Below are 21,357 nucleotides of genomic sequence, written 5' to 3'. Positions count from 1 at the left end.
GAACCATTATAGATGCTTGAGGTCAGATTCCTAGCATGGCTTGCTCCCATGACCTTAGCTTCTGGGAGAGAGAGGTAGGCGGTGGTGGGGGTAGACAGGTGGATCCTGGTGCTCCCTGGCTAGCCAGTCTACCCAAGATGGCTATCTGCAGCTCTAGTGAGAGACCCTGTCTCAAAAATTTAGGTGATGAAATGATTGGGAACAACATCCTGACATCAACTTCTGACTTCTCAGGTGCCCGTTTGGATGAGGGCAGCATCGTGTGATCGCGCATGCATGCACAACCCTCCACCCCAAGTAATCACTGAGAACAAATTACAAAGAATAGTATAATAAATTGCAGTAAAATGGCCTACAACCGAAGCTGAAGGTCTCAAAGGGAAGAAGCTTAGCATTACTTAGCAACTTAATTTAGATCCAGTTATCAGATAGAGATGCAGTACTAATCTAATCCTAGTTACAGATACAGAGATGCAGTACTAATGAGTATATAGAATTATGAGGATTGTCTTTAGGATTTCCCAAACTGAGAAGCCAAATAAATGTGTGTTTCTCTTTTTTGTTCCAGAGAAATGGTAGGCACAGCAACTGGATAGTAATGTGTGAGAATGAACTCTGAAATGTATGTGTTAAGAGAAGTGGGGGCTCTTAGGCTCCATACTAAATCTTATCCAAACAGTCCTCTAATTAGAATGAAGCAGAGTCCCTGACTAGATAAAGTAGACCTTCTGATAATATATATAATGTATATATTGTATAATAAATTCAAGAAGGAGACCCAGAAACCAGAAACTTCTTTAGACTTTTGCCTCAGATGACCTCAGCATCTACCCCAACCATTCCTTGGGTGACAGAAAAATGAGGGCCAGGAAATATGTGACTCTGGGGAGAAGTATGATGCTTTCAAATAAGAACCAAGGAATGGAATTGAGTAATCAGCCACAGACCGGAGACTTCTCTTCCTAGCTAGAGTGTAGTGGGTTGTGGCTGAATACCACTTCTCTTATAGTACCATGATTATAAAAGGCTGATAAACTTGGGAAAACACATTTTAAAGACATGGTAGAGCCCTGAAGCAGAAGTGTTAAAATAAAGTAAGACCAGAGAGAATGAGTCATTCTCAGATAAACAGTCTGTTGTTGATTGTTTTCCTTCTGATACTACTGGCCAGGTAGGGATCTGTGCCGAGGATTGCTATTGACCGCCTAAAGGAAGGAGAATTGGTGTTTTGAGAGGCTGATGACCACTTGAAAACTCAAGACCACCTAAATATGCAGCAGTATTTTTTTCTACCAAGGACACTTAAGAATTTTGTCATAATTAACCCTTGTTAACTCTAGAAGCTATTTTACAGATCACACAGCTTGCAAGAAGCAGAGCAAGGTTTTATATTTAGGTTCTAGAATTCAAAGTTTGATCTATCACCAAAAAGTGAATAAAAGGCTCACAAGAATATATAAAATTATAATGTTATTGCTTTGGTGAACTTTTTCTATTTAGCTATATAATTGAGTTTGCTCTGATAGAAAAATATTTTACACATGCATGAAATTCCTCAGTATCAAATAAAAGATAAAATGTATTCTTTTGAAAATGTGGTAATGTGAGAATAAAAAGATAAATTTTTCGAATAATTTTCTTTAGATCCATAGTTGACAGATATTTTGAAGATAGTTTCTCTTTTCAAGCTTGTCAATAGTGTAGTGGGAGCTTAAGACTTTTGTTTGTTAGCTCAGTGTCTATTCCTGTTCAGTACTTTGACTCGTTCATCTTAAATAGACTTAGGCTTTCCTCTGTGAGATACTTTTTCCTCAACTGGGAACTTCCTAATAATTTAAAAAGAGCTGTGGCAAAGGACTTTTCCAATGCTTGGCAAGTCTGAATTTTGTTGCAGTTTCACTGTGGATAGAAATCTCCTCAATGGAGAGAAATCACTCCACAAAAGAAAATTTTCAATGCATTCTTCTCATAATATGATTTTAACAGCCATGTATGAACCTGGGCATTTTTCTGAGTTGTTTAGTACTTCAAAAGCACTTTCAAGAGGAATTGTTTTGCTTATTTGTGAATCCAAATCAAATACACAGAGAGCTTTGGAAGATTTGCATTAGGAAGTAATCTCAATTCTATTCGACCACTAATCTTTTGCAGAAAAATTCAACTTTTATGAACAAAGGAAAAGCATTCCCTTTCAAGTTATAAATACAAGGCAATGTAGCCTGCACTGTTTTAGTAATTAAATGAAGATGCTGAGCTACATTCTAGAATCACTTTAGAATTGGCCTGGATCTGAGAACTCTGGTCCAGCAGAACTTACTTTATAGATATACCCACTTCATCTGTGTTATAATAGCTATCCAGCATCTATATTAGATCTCCAGAATGTACCTGTATCTATCATATATATGTCTCCATGTGTACATACATGGGGTATATTCATAATATCCGTACCTCTGATTTTCATGTTTGAGACAAAGGACTATATACACACCATACACAAACACACACACACACACACACACACACACACACACACACACACACACACACTTGTTTTTTTGTTTTTTTTGTTTTTGTTTTTGTTTTTGTTTTTGTTTTGAGACAGTGTCACTACGTGGCCCTGGTTGGTCTAGAACTTGCTATGTAGACTAGGCTGGCTTTGAACTCACAAAGCTCTACCTGCTTTTGCCTTCTGAGTGCTGGGATTAAAAGTGTATACCATGCCCAACAATGTCTATATTTTTCTACTTCAGCTCTTTCTCCACCAAGTTATCTTGTCTTTCTTTGCATATTTTGTTAGACATCATCCTGTTGACTTCAGTCAGATTCATGATTAATTAAAATGCACAAATCTATGATTTCATATGTTGCCCTATAGCCATCTTTTTTGAATCTAAATGTAGGACTTTATTTTTCTGCATCCATTTTTTTTCCTTTTATTTTTTTATATGGTTAGAGTCTGGAAGTTTTCAGTTTTTTATAATTTCTTCCAGCTTGTGTCAACAGAAGATTTTATCAGTAAAATAACTTTGTGATTGTAGAAGCTTTTCTGGTTGTCTCTTGATTTCTTTCTGCTTATCATATAGTATAGAAACTCAATAAATAGTACTTTATTTTAAAAGATTTTTGTATAGGAAGAGAGTAAAGACAATTCATTTATAAGACTTCACAAACAGAAAAAACTATCTGAGTTGGGTATCCTGGGGCATATTCATAAACCCTGCAGCCCCAAACTCTAGTATCTAGACAAGGAGGATCTCAAGTTTGAGGCTAGTTTGGGCTGCATGGTAAAATCATGTCTTAGACAAGCATACAGGCAGAAACCCCTCAACGTAGCTACTCTTTGCTATTTAGACTCATAGAATTGTTATGCTTTTTGTATTTTGATGTGTATTTCATGGTTAATCATTTTTTTTTCTTACCTGGATCTGTCCTACGTGCTATAAGAACATGCTGTCTTTTAACTGTAGTTTTCTGAATTACCACTCAGGGCTTTGGAATTCCTCTGTGCATGTGCCTGAAGAGGAACTACAGCAGGAGAGATGGTTATACTAGCTCTTGACTGCATGTAATGGGAAACAAAGGTTTTTCTTAGATTGTATATTAAAAGTAAATAAAATGACAACTTTATAAGAAAATTTCTGTTCCTGCTAAACATGAAATTGAGAACAACATACTATCCTAAACAACATAATTATTGTCTTTTTATTGGAGTATCCTATAGGTTGTGCAGAAGGTTTTCCTTTCTTTCTTTTTCTTTTTTTTTTCCTTTTGAGACAGGGTTTTTCTGTGTAATAGGTGGTCTTGGCACTCACTCTGAGGACCAGGCTGGCCTCAAACTCACAGAGATCCACGTGCCTCTGACTCCTGAGTGCTGGGGTTAAAGGCGTGCACTACCACTGCCCTTCACTGAAGGTTTTGTAATGGGCAGAAGTGACTTGTAGGTGCCACCACTCTCTGGTTGTTAAGGGAATGACCTAAACCATTCTTGGCCTACATGGTCTTAAGGCTTTTTCATAACTCATTTGTTTGTCTGAGGAAGGGAATGAGATGGTGTCACTGTATAGCCCAGGCTGGACTAGAACTTTATACTGCCCCAGTCTCCAGAATGTTAACATTAAATGTGTACACCATCACATTTGGCTTTCTTTATACCTTTATAAACAAGTTTGTAATTCTGAGTTGTAAGAAGGCTTGTGGGAAATGATACAATAGAAGCTGTATTTCTGGGGACTCAGAGGCCTAGTGAGTGCTGGCACTTGTCATAGTCAGCTGCCTGCTCTTCTCCAGTTTTTGTAAGATGGAGCCTTTCAATCTTGTTATTAACAAACTCCAAATGTCTAGTTCTTCACTGAAAAAATATGGAACACAAGTTTTACTAATATGGGAATGATTTTCATTAGTTTTAAAGCTACATAATCATTCTAAATGAACTTGGCTTTTATGAAGCAGCTGTAAAGGAGGCCATTCTCATATCTTTTAAACTATGCCCAGTGGTTTTATTGCTGTCATCTCTGCAGACATCTGAATTAGAACACTGGCCACTGATTATATAATAAAATGTAATTATTGAGTATTGTCAATAAACAATCTTTGTAATATGCAGCATTATCATAAGTATAATTTGAAGTATTAAAAGGATATGAGCTAGCTTCTAATGATTTGGAGAAATCACCCCATAATAGTTAATGGTTATGTATCAAGTATAATTGATGATATATTCACATTTTATGGGTAGACTAGATGTTCTGAGGTGTGTTCCTACTCCTGTAATAGCTCAGCAGTTTCATATTTGCAGGATGCATTTCCAAACTGCTTGTTTTCCTGTCCTATTTCATAGATTAACTTTCCATCTTTCCCTCTTGCCTCCCCTCTTGCCCTCAAGTGTCTTAGTATATAATCCAGGCCGACCTTCAACTTTTGATCCTTCTACTGTAGCTTCGAGTGTTAGGATGACAGTTGTATGTCACTATACCCTGCTTAGAATTAATTTTATCTGTCTGACTGTCTTCTGTTTATGAGAAAGTTGGGCTTTCAGTTCTTATCTCTGATGTTAAATGCAAGTGTATGTTTTGAAATTTTGACCATTAAAATTCTTCGTTGTGTCTTTCTAGAATGATATAGTTAAAAACTGGTTTTTCCAAATATTTGTTTTAACCAAGAAATAATGTCTTCACATGTTGTTTGTGCTCCTCTTGCTAAAAATTAGCTATTTCTGTTTCTGTTAAGTTCTCCAATTCCCATTTTTTGTCTTAGTATTTTTCCTCCCACTAATTTCTTTAATCACACACACTATTTTCTTTCAGCGTGTTGTGTGCCTTTTTCTTTCATACAATATAGGACTCCCATTTTTTATGACTATATGTATATATTCAGTTATCATAACACTCCAACACAGCCCAAAGGAATGTGTTACAAAACCTCCAAAGAGTTTAAAATTGAATTTTAGAACTGTTATAAAAATATATAGATAAAGATAGATGTTGCTAAGGAAGAACTAAGAGGCTAGCCATACAGTAACAAGTGAGTTTGAAAACTGAAACAAAATACAGATAAAAGTTCTCAGTGAGTGATGGGATTTGTAAGAGTAGTCTTTATATTATGTGTCAATTACTAGGGAGATTGTATATAACAAAATATAATTGCATATTTTTTCTTTGTGTTATCAGATGAGGCAGACCTTAATTAGGTCACAGTTTGCTTGCACTTATAAAGATGACTACATCATGAGCAAGAATAAATGGAATGTTAATTTATCGTCAAAGCCATTGCATGTTCTTCACTTGGAAAATGATGTTTCTGGTAATTAACCTTGTTTACATAGATATTTGTTGCTTGGGATAAAAGGTGGAATAGTAAAGTGAAATAGTAAAAAGATAATTGGGTAGGATTATTATGTTATAAATAATACATCTTTAAATATTTTAGCCATTTTAGTGATTATTTTATGTCTCATGTTTTATAATAATAGATTATATGATCCCTTTCCCCCTTGTCATTCTTCATAACAGAAGGTGCACATTCCTCTGTTGGAAGAGCAAGAATTGAAAGAAGTTCTGAAAATGTGCATCTGGACGGAAGTAAAGATGACAAAATACCAAGAAAATCTACAGAAAATAAAATATCAAAAAGGAAACAGGTGGATTTAGACAGTAACAATATTCACTGTGAGAATGGAAATGAACTATACCAACATACAAATTTTAAGTTCCCTAAAGTATCCAATGACTCACACAATAAAGCTGGTGGCAAATTAGCCCGAGGAGCAAAAGGCAATAGGTGTACTGCCAAGGACAAATTGATTCCTGGCCAGACCAAGTTAACTCAGTTTTTTAGGCTGTGATTTTGTCATCTGTATGCTTTAGATTCAGGTATATAAGACCATTCACCAAAACTATGAGCTAACTTAAATATCAAGATGTAAATTGTGATGCTTTATTATTTTTATAAATGTATTGAGGTGCACATGTTAACCACTGTTCGTAAATACCAGCAAGTCAGAATTATGCAGAATTTTTATGAAGTTTAATGCACAAGTCAAAGCATATCATTTAGATTATTACATATCTTAACTATTTTAAAGCACACATTTAGGGCAATACACAAGTCACGTCAACATTAAGGGCTTTTCTCTCCACTTGCAATGAATTGTTTTTTTCTGAAAGGGTGGCGTGGACCAATAGGTATCAGACTTGCCAGCAGGGTCGGTAGACTCTTCCCAGCATACACCTGAGCACTGAAAGAGAACAAACAGCAACTACAATTACCACACAGGGTTAAGAAAAATTGTGGACCTATCATAATGAATTCTGAATAAATCAAACCACAATTACTGACTTTTAAAAATTCTCCATTTTGACAGGGTCACCTGATATGTGGTAGATGTGAACCATGGCCTTACTCGATTTTTGTTATGGTCAGATCCAAATCAGTTAAGCTCAGAGCTTTTTTTATAGAATTAAAATGTAGGAATTGAATTTGTAAAAGCTACTCACTGTCAAAATCTCTCCTTCCTATAGGAAACTTAGCTGAGTTTTCTTCATCCCCAATTTCTCTCTTTTCTTGTGTTGACTCAGTATTCTGAACTCCATTCTCAGCTGGGAAAGCTACTGATCCTTTCAGAGCGAGGTAAGGCTTTAGAGCCAGATTCAGTGGCAGACCATGATTTATGAGATTCTGTTTGGAGCCTGTGTTCTGTGAAGAGAAGGTTGGTTTGTATTCCAGCTGTCTTCTTCAGAATAGAGCTAAAATACAGTGGCACAACATTCTTGCTGATAAAGTCTAAGATACTCTACACTGTTTTTCACTTCTAAAATATCTCATATACAAGAAACAAAGATTTTTGATTAGATGGGCCCATACCTGGTATGTATAAAATTATACTAGTTACCTTAATGCAGACTGTGACTCTGCATGTATTCCCATTTATAAAATTAAAATACCAAGTTTACTTTTATGTGATTTATAATTATAAAAGTCATTTCCATTACTACTGTAATAAAAGTCAGACTACATGTACTTACCTTTGAATTTTTGTTTTCGTCATCGTTCATGAAACCGCTGTCATCATTTTTATATTGTTCCAGAGAAGGAGCAGCAACTGATCTTTCTGCAGTATCTTCCTTTTGAAAGGCTTTTCCCATCCTAAATGTATTAAATACCATGTCGTCTTCTAAGTTTCTTATGGACTTGGAAGCTGAAAGTAAAATACCTTGAGAAAACAAAGAAAAAGTCAGCATTAATATGTAGGAAGAGAGACTCATTTTTGCCATCCTTAGTTTGATGCTTGCATAAAGCCAAACAAGAATGTGTAAAATGAAAGATTTCGCACTCTGCCAGTGGCTAAATGGTTCCCTACCTTTATATGTTTTCCGCTTGAATAGAAAACACTTGAAGGACTTATCTTTTCATCATTTTAGAAATGACTCATCACATAGGGCCTAGCCTTTTGTAAAGCTGCTAATGCCTGATAGTTTGGGTTTTAGTGACCTGTTGTTTATTTTGTGTGTGAGTTTTCTCAGAATCTGATTAAGGTCTTTGATAGAAGGCTTTCTTTTGAGTAGATTATAGACTCTTGAAAGTGGGTTGTTATTAAGGAAGACCACGGGACACCAGGCTCTTTTCATATTACTGTTTCCTTCTTTGTGTTTTCCAATTAAGCTATTAAAACACAAGTTATTTAGTTCATGGATGATAAGGATAAAGTTTTATGCTCTTTTAATCCTTATTAAATAGAAGTTATCTCCAGAAAAGATTTTTATTTTATAAATACTTGATATGATCTTTTGTGATTAAAGTACATATGCTTGTCAGAATTAACAAGCAAAACAAACCCAAAACTGCTCATTCTTCATCTAAAACTGATCTGTTTGGTATGTTTTATCTCAGTTCCAAGAGGACAATAAATATTAGTAAATTTAGTAACTAAGTGATAATAAGTCTGTGAAAAATATTTATGGTTTCTATGAAGATTAATTTTAGCAGTTTTATGTTTTTGCTTTGTCTGTTATTTATTGAGACAGGGTCTTGCCTTGTAGCCTTGGCTGGCCTTAAATCTGTGGCAATCCTCCTACCTCACCATAGCAAAGTCTGAGATTACAGCTATGTGCTGTGCCACCACAGCCAGTTTAGAAATTGTGTCTTTAATCACACATTTCAGACTTAATTTCTAAGATTTAGTCATTCTCATGCATATCTTTCTTTCTTTCTTTCTTTCTTTCTTTTCTTTTTTTTTTTTTTTTTTTTTTTTTTTTTGTGTGTGTGTGTGTTTCGAGACAGGGTTTTCCTGTGGCTTTGGAGGCTGTCCTGGAACTAGCTCTTGTAGACCAGACTGGTCTCGAACTCACAGAAATCCGCCTGCCTCTGCCTCCCCAGTGCTGGGATTAAAGGCGTGCGCCACCACCACCTGGCCCTCATGCATATCTTTCTATGTGTGTATGTATGTGTGTGTTTATAAACCTCTGTTTATAGTTGTGGAATTTCTAGGCCCTGACTTGACCTAGTGAGAGCACACAGACCCCAGTCATAAAGCTGGGAACATTGGACTGAACCAAATCCTCTGAACATGGGTACCAGTTGGGAGGCCTGGGTAGTCTATGGGACCTCTAACAGTGAAACCAGTATTTATCCCTAGTGCACAAATGGTCTTTGGGAGGCCATTCCCTATGGAGGGATACTATTTCAGCCCAGATACACGGAGGAGGGCCTAGGCCCTCCCCCAAATGATGTGACAGACTTTGATGATCCCCTATGGAAGGCCTCACCTTCCTTGGGGAGTGGGTGGGGGTGGGTTGGGGGCTTGGTAGGAGAGCATGGGAGGATGGGAGGGAGAGGGAATGGGGGGGGCGCTAATATGTAAAATGATTGTTTCTAAATAATAAAAAAAAGAAATAAACTTTTCAAAGAATATATGTTTGGCTTTAGAAGTGCTAAATGTTTTCCAAATACTTGTAGACAATTTACGGTGCAAGACTCCCTGTTCTCACATGTTTGGCCCTGATGGTGATTGAGTATCTCGTTATATTTTGAGTTTCCAATTGCCTAATTACCAAAGATGTTAGACTTTTCTTTTAGTTGTTGTTTTATATGCTCTTTCCCCTTGTTCTGAGATTTGAACCTAGGGATGCCCATACCAGCCATATGCCCTACCACTCAAATGTATCTCTAACCATTTTTGTTCTTCTAGTTTAGATGGTGTAGCACTGTTTTCCCATGTGGCCTTGAACTCACCCTGTAGCTGAGGCAGGCCTTAACTTTCCAATCCTCCTTAACATCCAGAGTAGCTAGAAGAGCAGGCCTGACTTGTAGTTGTCTTTTGATAATTGGTTAGGAGCTCTCTTTATACACTATTCTGGACATTATTTGTTAGCTATCCGTGTTTTCTCGATTTGGGGTGTTTTATATCAACTTATTTGTGATATGTTTTGGTGTCCCAGGCTGCTTAATATTGACATGTAAATATTTTCTTCATGTTTAATTATTCATAATATGTGCTTTCTTAAGAAATTTTCCCTAAGCCTGAGATTATTAACACATTTCCATATATTTTTAAAACTTAGATATATTCATTTTCATGTTTATTATTTATTGAGTCTGAATTATTTAGAATGTTGCAAATGGTAATATATTTAGGTTTTTAAGTTTCCCGTGTCTTCCTGCTGATCTGAGGTGTATCTGTGCAGTATGCCAGGCTTTGGTGAGTGTGTGGGTCCTTTACTGAATTTTTTCACTCTGCTGTTACATCGACAGTCTTATCACATTGTATGCTAATGTCTGGTAGATGAAGCCCACCAGTCATCTCATCTGCTGCTGCTTTTTGGTAAGCAGTTCCTTGGCTATTCTTGGACAGTTCTTTGTTGAAAAGCACACGGATTCCTCCAGCAAGTATTGAAATGGAGGGAGCAGACATCGGTACAGTACTAATGGTTTTACAGAGAATAGTAACTCTTTACCCTTGAGCACCACCATAGGTCTTTTGTAAACGCTCTAAAGGCTAGGAGAATTCCTCTCTATTTTTGCCTTACTGACAATTTTTAGCACAAATTGCTGGATTATATTGAGTTCTTAATACTCTGTGTATTTTGGAAATGATCATATAATTTCCTTCTTTTAGTCTTTAGTAAGCTTCTAGTATTAAAATTTTCATGTGCTTATAAAAATACTTTTATTTATGTTCAACCCAGAAATACTTCATTCAGTTATTTTAAATTTATTATCATGAATGAGATCTACAAGTTCTCTTCTAATAATGAATTTGTCTGAGTTTGACATTAGATTGTAATAATTTCATCAAATGTAATAAGGGAGAGTCTATTCTTTTCCTTTGCCACTATTTGGATATGGCATTCCAAATATTATTATTAAAATTTTTATTATTATTTAATTTTTTTGTTCTTTTCAGCTATTGAGAGGTATTCAACTTCTCTGTTTTTTCGTTGTAAGAATTTACATTCTATAATGTGTGCAAAACATATTTTATCAGATAGACATAGTTAATGTCCATTTGCTTGGGACTATTAAGATTATAATAGGCAAGTGTTTTCTGGGTATTATTTTTAACAAAAATCCCTGCTCTCTTTGCTCTTGCAGAGTGTTTATCTGTTCTTTGTTTCTGTTTGTTTGTTCAATTTTAATCTCCTTAAATGCTGTTACTTGTGGCCTGCTTTGGAGGTGTGTGGTTGAGCTATAGAAGTACTTTTTAATACTAATCTTTTTCTTTTCTTCTGAGCTGCTGTCTTGATAAGTATTAATACTTAAGTATTTTGTTTTGAGTTTCCACTGGATAAATTGTTTTGGCTAGGCTTCCTCTAAGATTGGGGCCAAATCTAAGCCACTCTGACAGTTTAAAAAATTAGTATTTTTCTTTATGTTGCTTAAACTGTTCTAGCTCTGAACAATATCAGGTTTTCTTATAACCATTTAATTATGGAGATAGTCTCCAATTTATATTTGTTTATTTATTTTAATTTCATTTTATATTCCAATCACAGTTCTCCCCCTACCCCTCCTACTGCCCCTTTTGTCTCCCCCTAGTTCACCTCCCATCCACTCCTCCCAAAGGGTAAGGCCTCCCATGGGGAGTCAACAAAACCTGGCCCATTAAATTGAGGCAGAACCAAGCCCCTCCCCGCTGCATTAAGGCTGAGCAAGGCATCCCCTCATAGGGATTGGGCTCTTTCATCCAATAATTGATGGAACCAGATGCAGGGATCCATGGCCAAGCACCAGGCCAAGCTCTAGGAATCTGGTCGAAGAGAGGGAGGAGGGAATATATGAGCAAGGGCGGTCTAGATCATGAAGGCGAAATCTACAGCTGAACCAAGCTCATAGGAACTCATGAACTCCAGATCAACAGCTGTGGAGCCTCCATGGGACCAAGCTAGGCCCTCTGCATATGCAAGACAGGTGTGTAGCTTGGTCTGTTTGTGTGGTCCCCGGCAAAAAGCCTCCCAACCAAAAAAAAGCCCAGGGCCAGATGGCTTCACTGCAGAATTCTACCAGAAATTCAAACAAGAGCTGATACCAGTACTCCTCAAACTGTTCCGCACAATAGAAGCAGATGGGATATTGCCAAACTCTTTCTACGAGGCTACAATCACTTTGATACCCAAGCCACACAAAGATAAGACTAAGAAAGAGAACTACAGACCGATATCCCTCATGAACATTGATGCTAAAATACTCAATAAAATATTGGCTAATAGAATCCAAGAACATATCAGAAAAATCATCCACCACGATCAAGTAGGCTTCATCCCAGGGATGCAAGGATGGTTCAACATACGAAAAACCATCAATGTAATCCACCATATAAACAAACTGAAAAAGAAAAACCACATGATCATCTCACTAGATGCTGAAAAAGCCTTTGACAAAATCCAACATCCCTTCATGATAAAGATCTTGGAGAGAACAGGAATAACAGGAACATATCTAAACATGATAAACGCGATATACACCAAACCAATAGCCAACATCAAAGTAAATGGAGAGAAACTCGAAGTGTTTCCTCTAAAATCAGGAACAAGACAAGACTGTCCACTATCTCCATACCTCTTCAATATTATACTTGAAGTTCTAGCTAGAGCAATAAGACAAGAACAGGGGATCAAAGGGATCCAAATTGGAAAGGATGAAGTCAAACTTTCACTATTTGCAGATGACATGATAGTCTACATAAGTGACCCGAAAAACTCTACCAGGAAACTCCTACAGCTGATAAACACCTTCAGCAAGGTAGCAGGATACAAAATTAACTCAAAAAAATCTGTAGCCCTACTGTATACAGATGATAAACTCAATGAGAAAGAAATCATGGAAACATCACCTTTCACAATATCCACAAGCAACATAAAATATCTGGGGGTAACACTAACCAAAAAAGTGAAAGACCTGTACAATAAGAACTTTGAGACTTTAAAGAAAGAAATTAAAGAAGATACCAGAAAGTGGAAAGATCTCTTGGATAGGCAGATTTAACATAGTAAAAATGGCAATCCTACCAAAAACAATCTACAGATTCAACACAATCCCCATCAAAATCCCAACACAGTTTTTCACAGACATTGAAAGAACAATACTCAACTTTATATGGAAAAATAAAAAAACCAGGATAGCCAAAACAACTCTTTACAATAAAAGATCTTCTGGAGGCATCACCATCCCTGACTTCAAGCTCTACTATAGAGCCATAGTTCTGAAAACAGCTTGGTATTGGCACAAGAATAGACAGATAGACCAATGGAATCGAATTGAAGACCCAGATATTAACCCACGCACCTACGAACACCTTATTTTTGACAAAGGTGCTAAATCTATACAATGGAAAAAAGATAGCATCTTCAACAAATGGTGCTGGCACAATTGGATTCGGACATGCAGAAAATTGCAGATTGATCCATACCTGTCACCATGCACGAAACTTAAGTGCAAATGGATCAAAGATCTCTCCATAAATCCAGCCACACTGAATCTTCTAGAAGAGAAAGTGGGAATAACCCTTGAACAAATTGGCACAGGAGAACGATTCCTGAACATCACGCCAGAAGCACAGACACTGAGGTCTGCAATCAATAAATGGGACCTCCTGAAACTGAGAAGCTTCTGTAAGGCAAAGGACACAGTCAGTAAGACACATTCCCACAGAATGGGAAAAGATCTTCACCAGCCCCACATCTGACAGAGGACTGATTTCCAAAATATACAAGGAGCTCAAGAAGCTAGCCACCAAAACACCATACAATGAAATTAAAAAGTGGGGTGCAGAACTAAACAGAGATTTTTCAACAGAGGAATCTGAAATGGCTGAAAGACACTTAAGAAAGTGCTCAAAATCCTTGGCCATCAGAGAAATGCAACTCAAAACAACTCTGAGATACCACCTCACACCTGTCAGAATGACTAAAATCAAAAATACCAATGACAACCTATCCTGGAGAGGATGCAGAGAAAAGGGAACACTCCTCCATTGCTGGTGGGAGTGTGAACTTGTAAGACCACTTTGGAAATCAGTATGGTGGTTGCTCAGAAAAATGGGAATCAATCTACCTCAAGATCCAGCCATTCCTCTCTTGGGTATATACCCAAATACTGCATGTTCATACAACAAGGACATATGTTCAACCATGTTCATAGCAGCATTGTTTGTAATAGCCAGAACCTGGAAGCAACCTAGATGCCCCTCAACTGAAGAATGGAAAGAGAAAATGTGGTACATTTATACAATGGAGTACTAGGACCAGGATCTATCCCTAGTTTCCATTTATTTATTTATTTATTTATTTATTTATTTATTTATTTATTTATTATTAATTCAAGTTAGGGAACAGGCTTGTTTCACATGTAAGTCCCCTCTCCCTCTCCCTCCCCTCACCCCCATCCTTCCTAGTTTCCAATTTTTAATGATACCTTTTTTTTTTAACATCTGTTATTCTAATGTACAGTAGGAACATGGAGGATTTCTTTTTCATTGATGCTGAAAATGAAAGTTCCCCAAGCAGTAGAAAGCCACTTTGAAGATGGAACTGTATGGTTCAGCAAGCCTGTGTAAGGATTAGGTTTATACCTAATGTGGCTTCATTTTCTGAAGAATTACTATGAACACTCTCTTTGTTTAAATCATTTCATTATTAAACTTCTTTTTCAAATAGCATTCTATTGCTATGTGAGGAGAGTAAATTTGCTGAGAATTATGTCACCTGGTCACTGGTTTACTAAGAATGAAGAATTTCTTATTATCAGTTTAAGCCCCAAGGTTGTTTCAGAACTTTTATGTGTAGGAAATGAAAAAGAAGAAACAAGAGACCAAAGAGATGCTCTGTTGGTAAAGTGCTTGCTGCACTGCCGGGGTTTGGCCTGTATCAGTCCCATGCTACAGAGGCCAGATATTCTGGACTGATGTCTTTTGGGCTGCAATCGGAACCAGGCAAACAGCCCCGGGTCCAACCCTGAGTTGGGGAGTGTGGATAGGGAATCTCTTAGCTACCCAGCCATGTTAAGGACCAGACAGAAACATCTTGTCATCTCAAGAGGCCTCTCAGTCCGTGCTGGAGTCCATGGTTTATTCAAGCATCCTTTTAAAAAGCTTTCCAACAGTGGGGGTAATAGCAGAAGACATCTATTATTATGTATAAAGCTGATATCAAATATTTCCTTTAATCCTAGAGACACCCCTAAAACTGCACGTCCTCACTAGCCTCTCCCCAGTCCCTAGGCATATCTGACTAACCCCCATGATGGGTCTGTGTCCATCCAGGGGCCTAGGTCTATTGTTACACAAACTAGGAGACTATTCTTCACCATGGCCAGGCCATTGGAAGGTAACCAGCCAACATCTGAAAGACAATGGGAGATTCCACTGCTGGGATTGAGCTTGAGGCTTGCATCCAAAATATCATATTCAGTATTTGCCCCGACACTGCACCAACATGAGGACTCACGTTCAGTCGCCAGCACCAACAATAGAGTTAGGCATGATGGCACACCCCTGTCGTGCCAGCTCTGGGGAAGCCCAGACAGGAGGACATATAAGGCTTGCTGGCTAGCCACTGTAGCCAAATCAGTGAGTTCCAGGTTCAGTGAGAGACTACATCTCAAAAAATAGTAATAAAAACAACGTGGAGGGTGACTGAAAAAGATACTCAGTGTAGATCTCAGGCCCCCAAATACATTGTACACTTGTGCAAGCACATGTACATGTGTACACACAAAAACATGTTACATACAAACATGTACACATATATACACATGTACAAACATACACACCAAGAAATGGAAGCCTTTAGTGTTTTACAAATAAATGAATAATAAATTGGGAAATGTTTTTCTGCAGAAGGCTAGGTAGTCTTGCATGGGGCTTTCTGGGCTACACAGCCATACCTGCTTAGTAGTAGTACAGATGTACCATGCCACATCCTGCCTGTGCGCTTTCTAATGGGGTTGGTAGTACCATAATAAAGCTATGAATATGGACAACTATTATTTTCTGACCCCTCTTGTAAACAAATGGTAAGTATCACAAGATAAGGCTGGCAGAAGAAAAAATTAGAAAAGTAAATATTTCTGTGTCCATTAAAGTAACTGAATGCATGAATTAAAAACTGTGTCACAGAGGAAATGCCAGGGAATATGACTTTACTGGTAAATCCTTTTGCACAATGATACTGACCTAGTCTGGAGAGACTTCAGTTGTCGAAATCCTAATTGTGGATGTGAGAAACCAAGCTTGTCCCAACCCCGAACCAAGTTTAAAAAAAAAAAATAGTTAACACATTTTTGTAATCTCACTGGGAAAGAGGAGACAGGTGGATCCTAGGGCTCACTGGCCCCCCAACCTAGATTACTCAGTGAGCTCCAGGTCAGTAAGAGACCTTGTCTTGGGGTACAGATACGGCTTAGTGGTTAAGAGCACTTGCTGATCTTGCAGAAGATCTGGATTTGGTTTTCAGCACCCAGCATGCAAGACACTTACATACATGCAGGCAAAATACTTATTTAAAAAAAACTTCCCTCCTCTTTCTCCTACCCCCCTCTCCACTCCCCCCCCCATGCTCCCAATTTGTTAGGGAGCTCTTGTCCCTTTCCCCTTCACCATGTGATCATGTATGTCTTTCTTATGGTCCTCCTTGTGGAGGAGAACATGAGGGATCAGGAACATCGAGTCGGGAGATGAATAGAGGAGAGCAAGAGAAGAGACACATCAATAGAGGGAGTCATTGTAGGTTTAAAGAGAAATCTGGCACTAGGGAATTGTACAGAGATCCACAAGGATGACCCCAACTAGGATTCTAAGCAATAATGGAGAGACTACCTTAAATGCCCTTCCCCTATAATGAGAATGATGACTACCTTAAATCCCATCCTAGAGCCTTCATCCAGTAGCTGATGGAAGCATAAGCAGAGATCCATAGCTAAGCACTAAGCCAAACTCCTGGAATCCAGTTGTAGAGAGGGAGGAGTGATGAGCAAAGGGGTCAAGACCATGCTGGGAAAACCCACAGAAACAGCTGACCCGAACAAGTGGGAACTCATGGACCTCAGCCTGACAGCTGAAGAACCAACATAGGACCAAACCAGGCCCCCTGAATGTGGGTGTCAGCTAGGAAGACTGGGAAGTCTATGGGACCTCTGGCAGTGGAGGCAGGATGTATCCCTAGTGCAGGAACGGACTTCTTAGCCTAGATACACAGGGGAGGGCCTAGGCCCTGCCCCAAATGACTTGACAGATTTTGTTGATCCCTCATGGAAAGCCTCACCCTCCCTGTGGAGTGGATGGGGGATGGGATGGGGGGTAGGTGGAGGGAATGGGAGGGAGAGGGAACTGGGATTGATATGTAAAATAAGATTGTTTCTAGTTTAAATAAAATTTATTAAAAAGCTTTTAATAAAAGGTGGGAAACCTTGTCTTGGGAATAAAAATACATAGATGGCATTTGAGGAATGCTATCACCACAGATTGTCCTGACTTCCACATGCCCCTACACAGACACACACACAGACACACAGACACACAGACACACAGACACACACACACACACACACACACACACACACACACACACACACACACACACAGACCTTAACACCAACTTTACAAAGATGATAGAGGTCCTCAAGGAGGAAATGAATAAATCCGTTAATGAAATGCAAGGAAACAGAAAACAGTTGAAGGAAGCAAATAAAAATGTTCAGGAATAAAAATAGAAATAGAATCAGTAAAGGGAACACCAACTAAGGGTATTCTGGTAATGAAAAATTTAGGGATTTGAACAAGAACTTCAGAGGAAAGCTTCATCCACAGAATACAAGAGATGAAAGAATCTAAGGCATGAAGATGTGATAGAAGCAATGGATGCTTTATCACTCAAATGTTAAACCTAAAAAACTCACATTCACAAAATCTGTGACACTGAAAAGACCAAAGTGAAGAATAATAGGGATAGAGAAAGAAAAAGAATGCCAGCTCAAAGGCCCAGAAAAAATGTGGAACTCACTTTGGAGATCAGACTGGCCTCTAACTCAGATCTGTCAGCCTTTACTTCTTGAGTGCTGGGATAAAAGGCCTTCACAGCCACACCCGGTCAGAAAATATTTTTTTTCCTTTTTTTTTTTTTTTTTTGGTTTTTCGAGACAGGGTTTCTCTGTGTAGCTTTGGAGCCTATCCTGGCACTCGCTCTGGAGACCAGGCTGGCCTTGAACTCACAGAGATCTGCCTGCCTCTGCCTCCCGAGTGCTGGGATTAAAGGTGTGCGCCACCAATGCCCAGCCAGAAAATATTTTCAACAAAATCATAGAAGAAAAATTTCCTAACCTAAAGAGGGAGTTGCATATCAAGATCCAAGAAGCTTACAAAACACCAAATAGGCTGGACAAGAAAAGAAAGTTCCCTTACTACATAAGAATCAAAACACTGAAAATACAGAACAAAAAAAGAATATTAAAAACTGCAAGGTAAGAAGACCAAGTAACATATAAAGGCAGACATATTAGAATTACACCTGATTTTTCAGTTTAGACTGTAAAAGCCAGAAGGGCCTGGACAGATGGGCTACAGACTCTAAGAGACCACAAATGCTAGGCCAGGCTACTATACCCTGCAAAACTTTTTTCCCCCTTTTTTTATTAGAAAGAAAATTATTTTACATGTCAATCCCAGGTCCCTCTCCTTCCCCTCCTCCCCTGCCCCCCAAACTAACACCCTACCTATCCCATACCCTTTCTGCTCCCCAGGGAGGGTGAGCCCTTCCATAGGGGAGAAGTCATCAAAGTCTGTCATATTCTTTGGGATAGGGCCTAGGCCAACCCCCTTGTGTCTAGGCTCAGGGAGTGTCCCTCCATGTGGGATGGGCTCCTAAAGTCCACTCCTATGGTAGTGATAAGTACTGATTCACTACAAGAGGCCCCATAGATTTCCAAGGTCTCCTCACTGACACCGACATTCAGGGGGTCTGGATCAGTCCCATGTTGCTTTCCCAGCTATCAGTCTGGGGCGGGGGAGAGTTTTCCCTTGTTTAGGTCAGCTGCTTCTGTGGGTTTCACTATCCTGGTATGGACCCCTTTGCTCATCAGTCCTCCTCCTCTGCATCTGGATTTCAGTTCAGTTCAGGGTTTAGCTGTGGGCGTCTGCTTCTACTTCCACCAGCTGCTGGATGAAGGCTATATGATGGCATATTAATTAGTCATCAATCTCATTATCAGAAGAGGGCATTTAAGGTAGCCTCTCCTCTGTTGCTTAGTTGGTGTCATCTTTGTAGCTCTCCAGACATTTCCCCATGCCTGATTTCTCTTTGAACTTATAATGTATCCCACTATTACATTATCTCTTACTCTCTTCTGTTCTTTCCCAATTCAACCTCCCTGTCCCATCATGTCTTCCTCACCCCTCCTCTTCTTCCCTTCTCATTCTCCTAGTTCCCTCTCTCCTCTCCCCATGCTCCCAATTTGCTCAGGAGATCTTGTCCCTTTCCACTTCTCCAGGGGACCATGTATGTCACTTTTAGGGTCCTCCTTGTTTACCAGCCTCTCCAGCAGCCTGGGTTGCAGGCTGGCAATCCTTTACTCTATGTCTAATCCACATATGGGTGAGTACATATCGTGTTGTGACTGGGTTACCTCACTCAGAATGGTTTCTTCTAGTTCCATCCATTTGCTTGTGAATTTCAAGATTCCATTGCTTTTTTTTTTCTGCTGAGTAGTACTCCATTGTGTAAAGGTACCACATTTTTTCTATCCATTCTTCAGTTGAGGGGCTTCTAGGTTGTTTCCAGGTTCTGGCTATTACAAATAATGCTGCTATGAACATAGTTGAATAGATGTTCTTGTAGGAATGTGCTGCTTTTGGGTATATGTCTAAGAGCAGAATTACTGGATCTTGTGGTAGACTGATACCCATTTTCTTTTTTTTCTTTTTTTATATATTTGAATTACAAACAAGATTGAATTACATGACAATCCCAGTTTCCTTCTCCCTCCCTTCCTCCCCTACCACCCCCCAACTAAAATCCTGCCTATCATATGTCCTTTCTTCTAATCTACACCTGACTCAACCTTTCTGCTTCCTCATGACCTCTGCATCCTTCCTTTTCTTCCCTTCTCATTCTCGTAGCTCCCTCCCCTCTCTTCCCGTATTCTCAATTTGCTCAGGGGGGTGATGACCCTTTCCCCTTCTTCGGGAGACAAAGTTTGTCTTTTTTTAGAGTCCTCCTTGTTTACTTTAGTTTCTCTGGCAGTATGGATTGTAGGATGGTAATCCCTTACTCTATGTCTAAAATCCACGTATGAGTGAGTACATATCATGTTTATCTTTTTGTGATTGCTTTTCCTCGCTCAATGGTTTCTTCAAGTTCCATCCATTTTCCTGCAAATTTCAAGATTCCATTGTTTTTTTCTGCTGAGTAGTACTCCATTGTGTAAATGTACCACATTTTCTCCATCCATTCTTCAGTTGAGGGGCATCTAGGCTGCTTCCAGTTTCTGGCTATTACAAATAGAGCTGCTATGAACATCATTGAACAGATGTCTTTGTTGTATGAATGTGCTTCTTTTGGGTATATGCCTAGGAGTGGAATTGCTGGATCTTATGGTAGACTCATTCCCATTTTCTTGAGGAGTCACCATACTGATTTCCAAAGTGGTTGTACAAGTTGCCACTCCCACCAGCAGTGGAGGAGTGTTCCTCATTCTCCACATCCTCTCCAGCATAAACTGTCACTGGTGTTTTGATTTTAGCCATTCTGACAGGAGTAAGATGGTATCTCAGAGTTGTTTTGATTTGCATTTCCCTGATGGCTAAGGATGTTAAACTCTTTATGTGTCTTTCAGCCATTTTAGATTCCTCTATTGAGAATTCTCTATTTAGTTCTGTACCCCATTTTTTTTAATTGGATTGTTTGGTGTTTTTGGAGACTAGCTTCTTGAGTTCTTTATAAATTTTGGAGATCATCCCTCTATCAGATGTGGGGTTGGTGAATATCTTTTCCCAGTCTGTGGGCTATCGTTTTGTCTTGCTGACTATGTCCTTTGCCTTACAGAAGCTTCTCAGTTTCAGGAGGTCCCATTTATTAATTGTTGATCTCAGTGTCTGTGCTACTGTGTTATGTTCAGGAAGCAGACTCCTGTACCAATTTATTCAAGGGTATTTCCCACTTTATCTTCTAATAGGTTCAGTGTGGCTGGGTTTATGTTGAGGTCTTTGATCCATTTGGACTTAAGTTTTGCCCTGCAGAACTTTTAATCACTATGTATGGAGAAAATAAATTAGTACATGATAAAGTCAAAGTAAACTATCTATCTAAAATCCAGCTGTATAGAAGGTGCTAGAAGAAAAAAATCCAACCTAAGGAGGTTCACTATACCCATGAA

At 38.6% G+C, this 21,357-nt stretch overlaps 2 protein-coding genes across 3 annotated transcripts in view; one reads left to right on the top strand and one right to left on the bottom strand.

Moving 5' to 3' along the window:
• Window positions 1–7,518, top strand: part of Parpbp (PARP1 binding protein) — a 48,233-nt gene extending 40,715 nt beyond the window's left edge. For both annotated transcript variants that reach the window (XM_035450631.1, XM_027392557.2), the window contains 2 exons: window positions 5,670–5,802; window positions 6,012–7,518. In XM_035450631.1, the coding sequence (XP_035306522.1) occupies window positions 5,670–5,802; window positions 6,012–6,343 (465 nt within the window). In that variant the 3' untranslated portion in view covers window positions 6,344–7,518. The remainder of the gene's footprint in view (window positions 1–5,669; window positions 5,803–6,011) is intronic.
• On the bottom strand, window positions 6,973–7,790 carry Pmch (pro-melanin concentrating hormone). The gene is made up of 2 exons (XM_035450633.1): window positions 7,524–7,790; window positions 6,973–7,194 (listed from the first exon to the last, which is right to left on the bottom strand). The coding sequence occupies exons 1-2, from the start codon at window positions 7,770–7,772 to the stop codon at window positions 6,988–6,990; spliced, it is 456 nt and encodes a 151-aa protein (XP_035306524.1). The 5' UTR covers window positions 7,773–7,790; the 3' UTR covers window positions 6,973–6,987.
• Between the last annotated feature and the right edge of the window lie 13,567 nt (window positions 7,791–21,357).

This window comes from Cricetulus griseus, assembly GCF_003668045.3.
Source record: "Cricetulus griseus strain 17A/GY chromosome 1 unlocalized genomic scaffold, alternate assembly CriGri-PICRH-1.0 chr1_0, whole genome shotgun sequence".
NCBI lineage: Eukaryota > Metazoa > Chordata > Mammalia > Rodentia > Cricetidae > Cricetulus > Cricetulus griseus.
The sequence above is the reverse complement of the archived record's forward strand: the minus strand, read 5'-3'. Positions and strand labels throughout refer to the sequence as shown.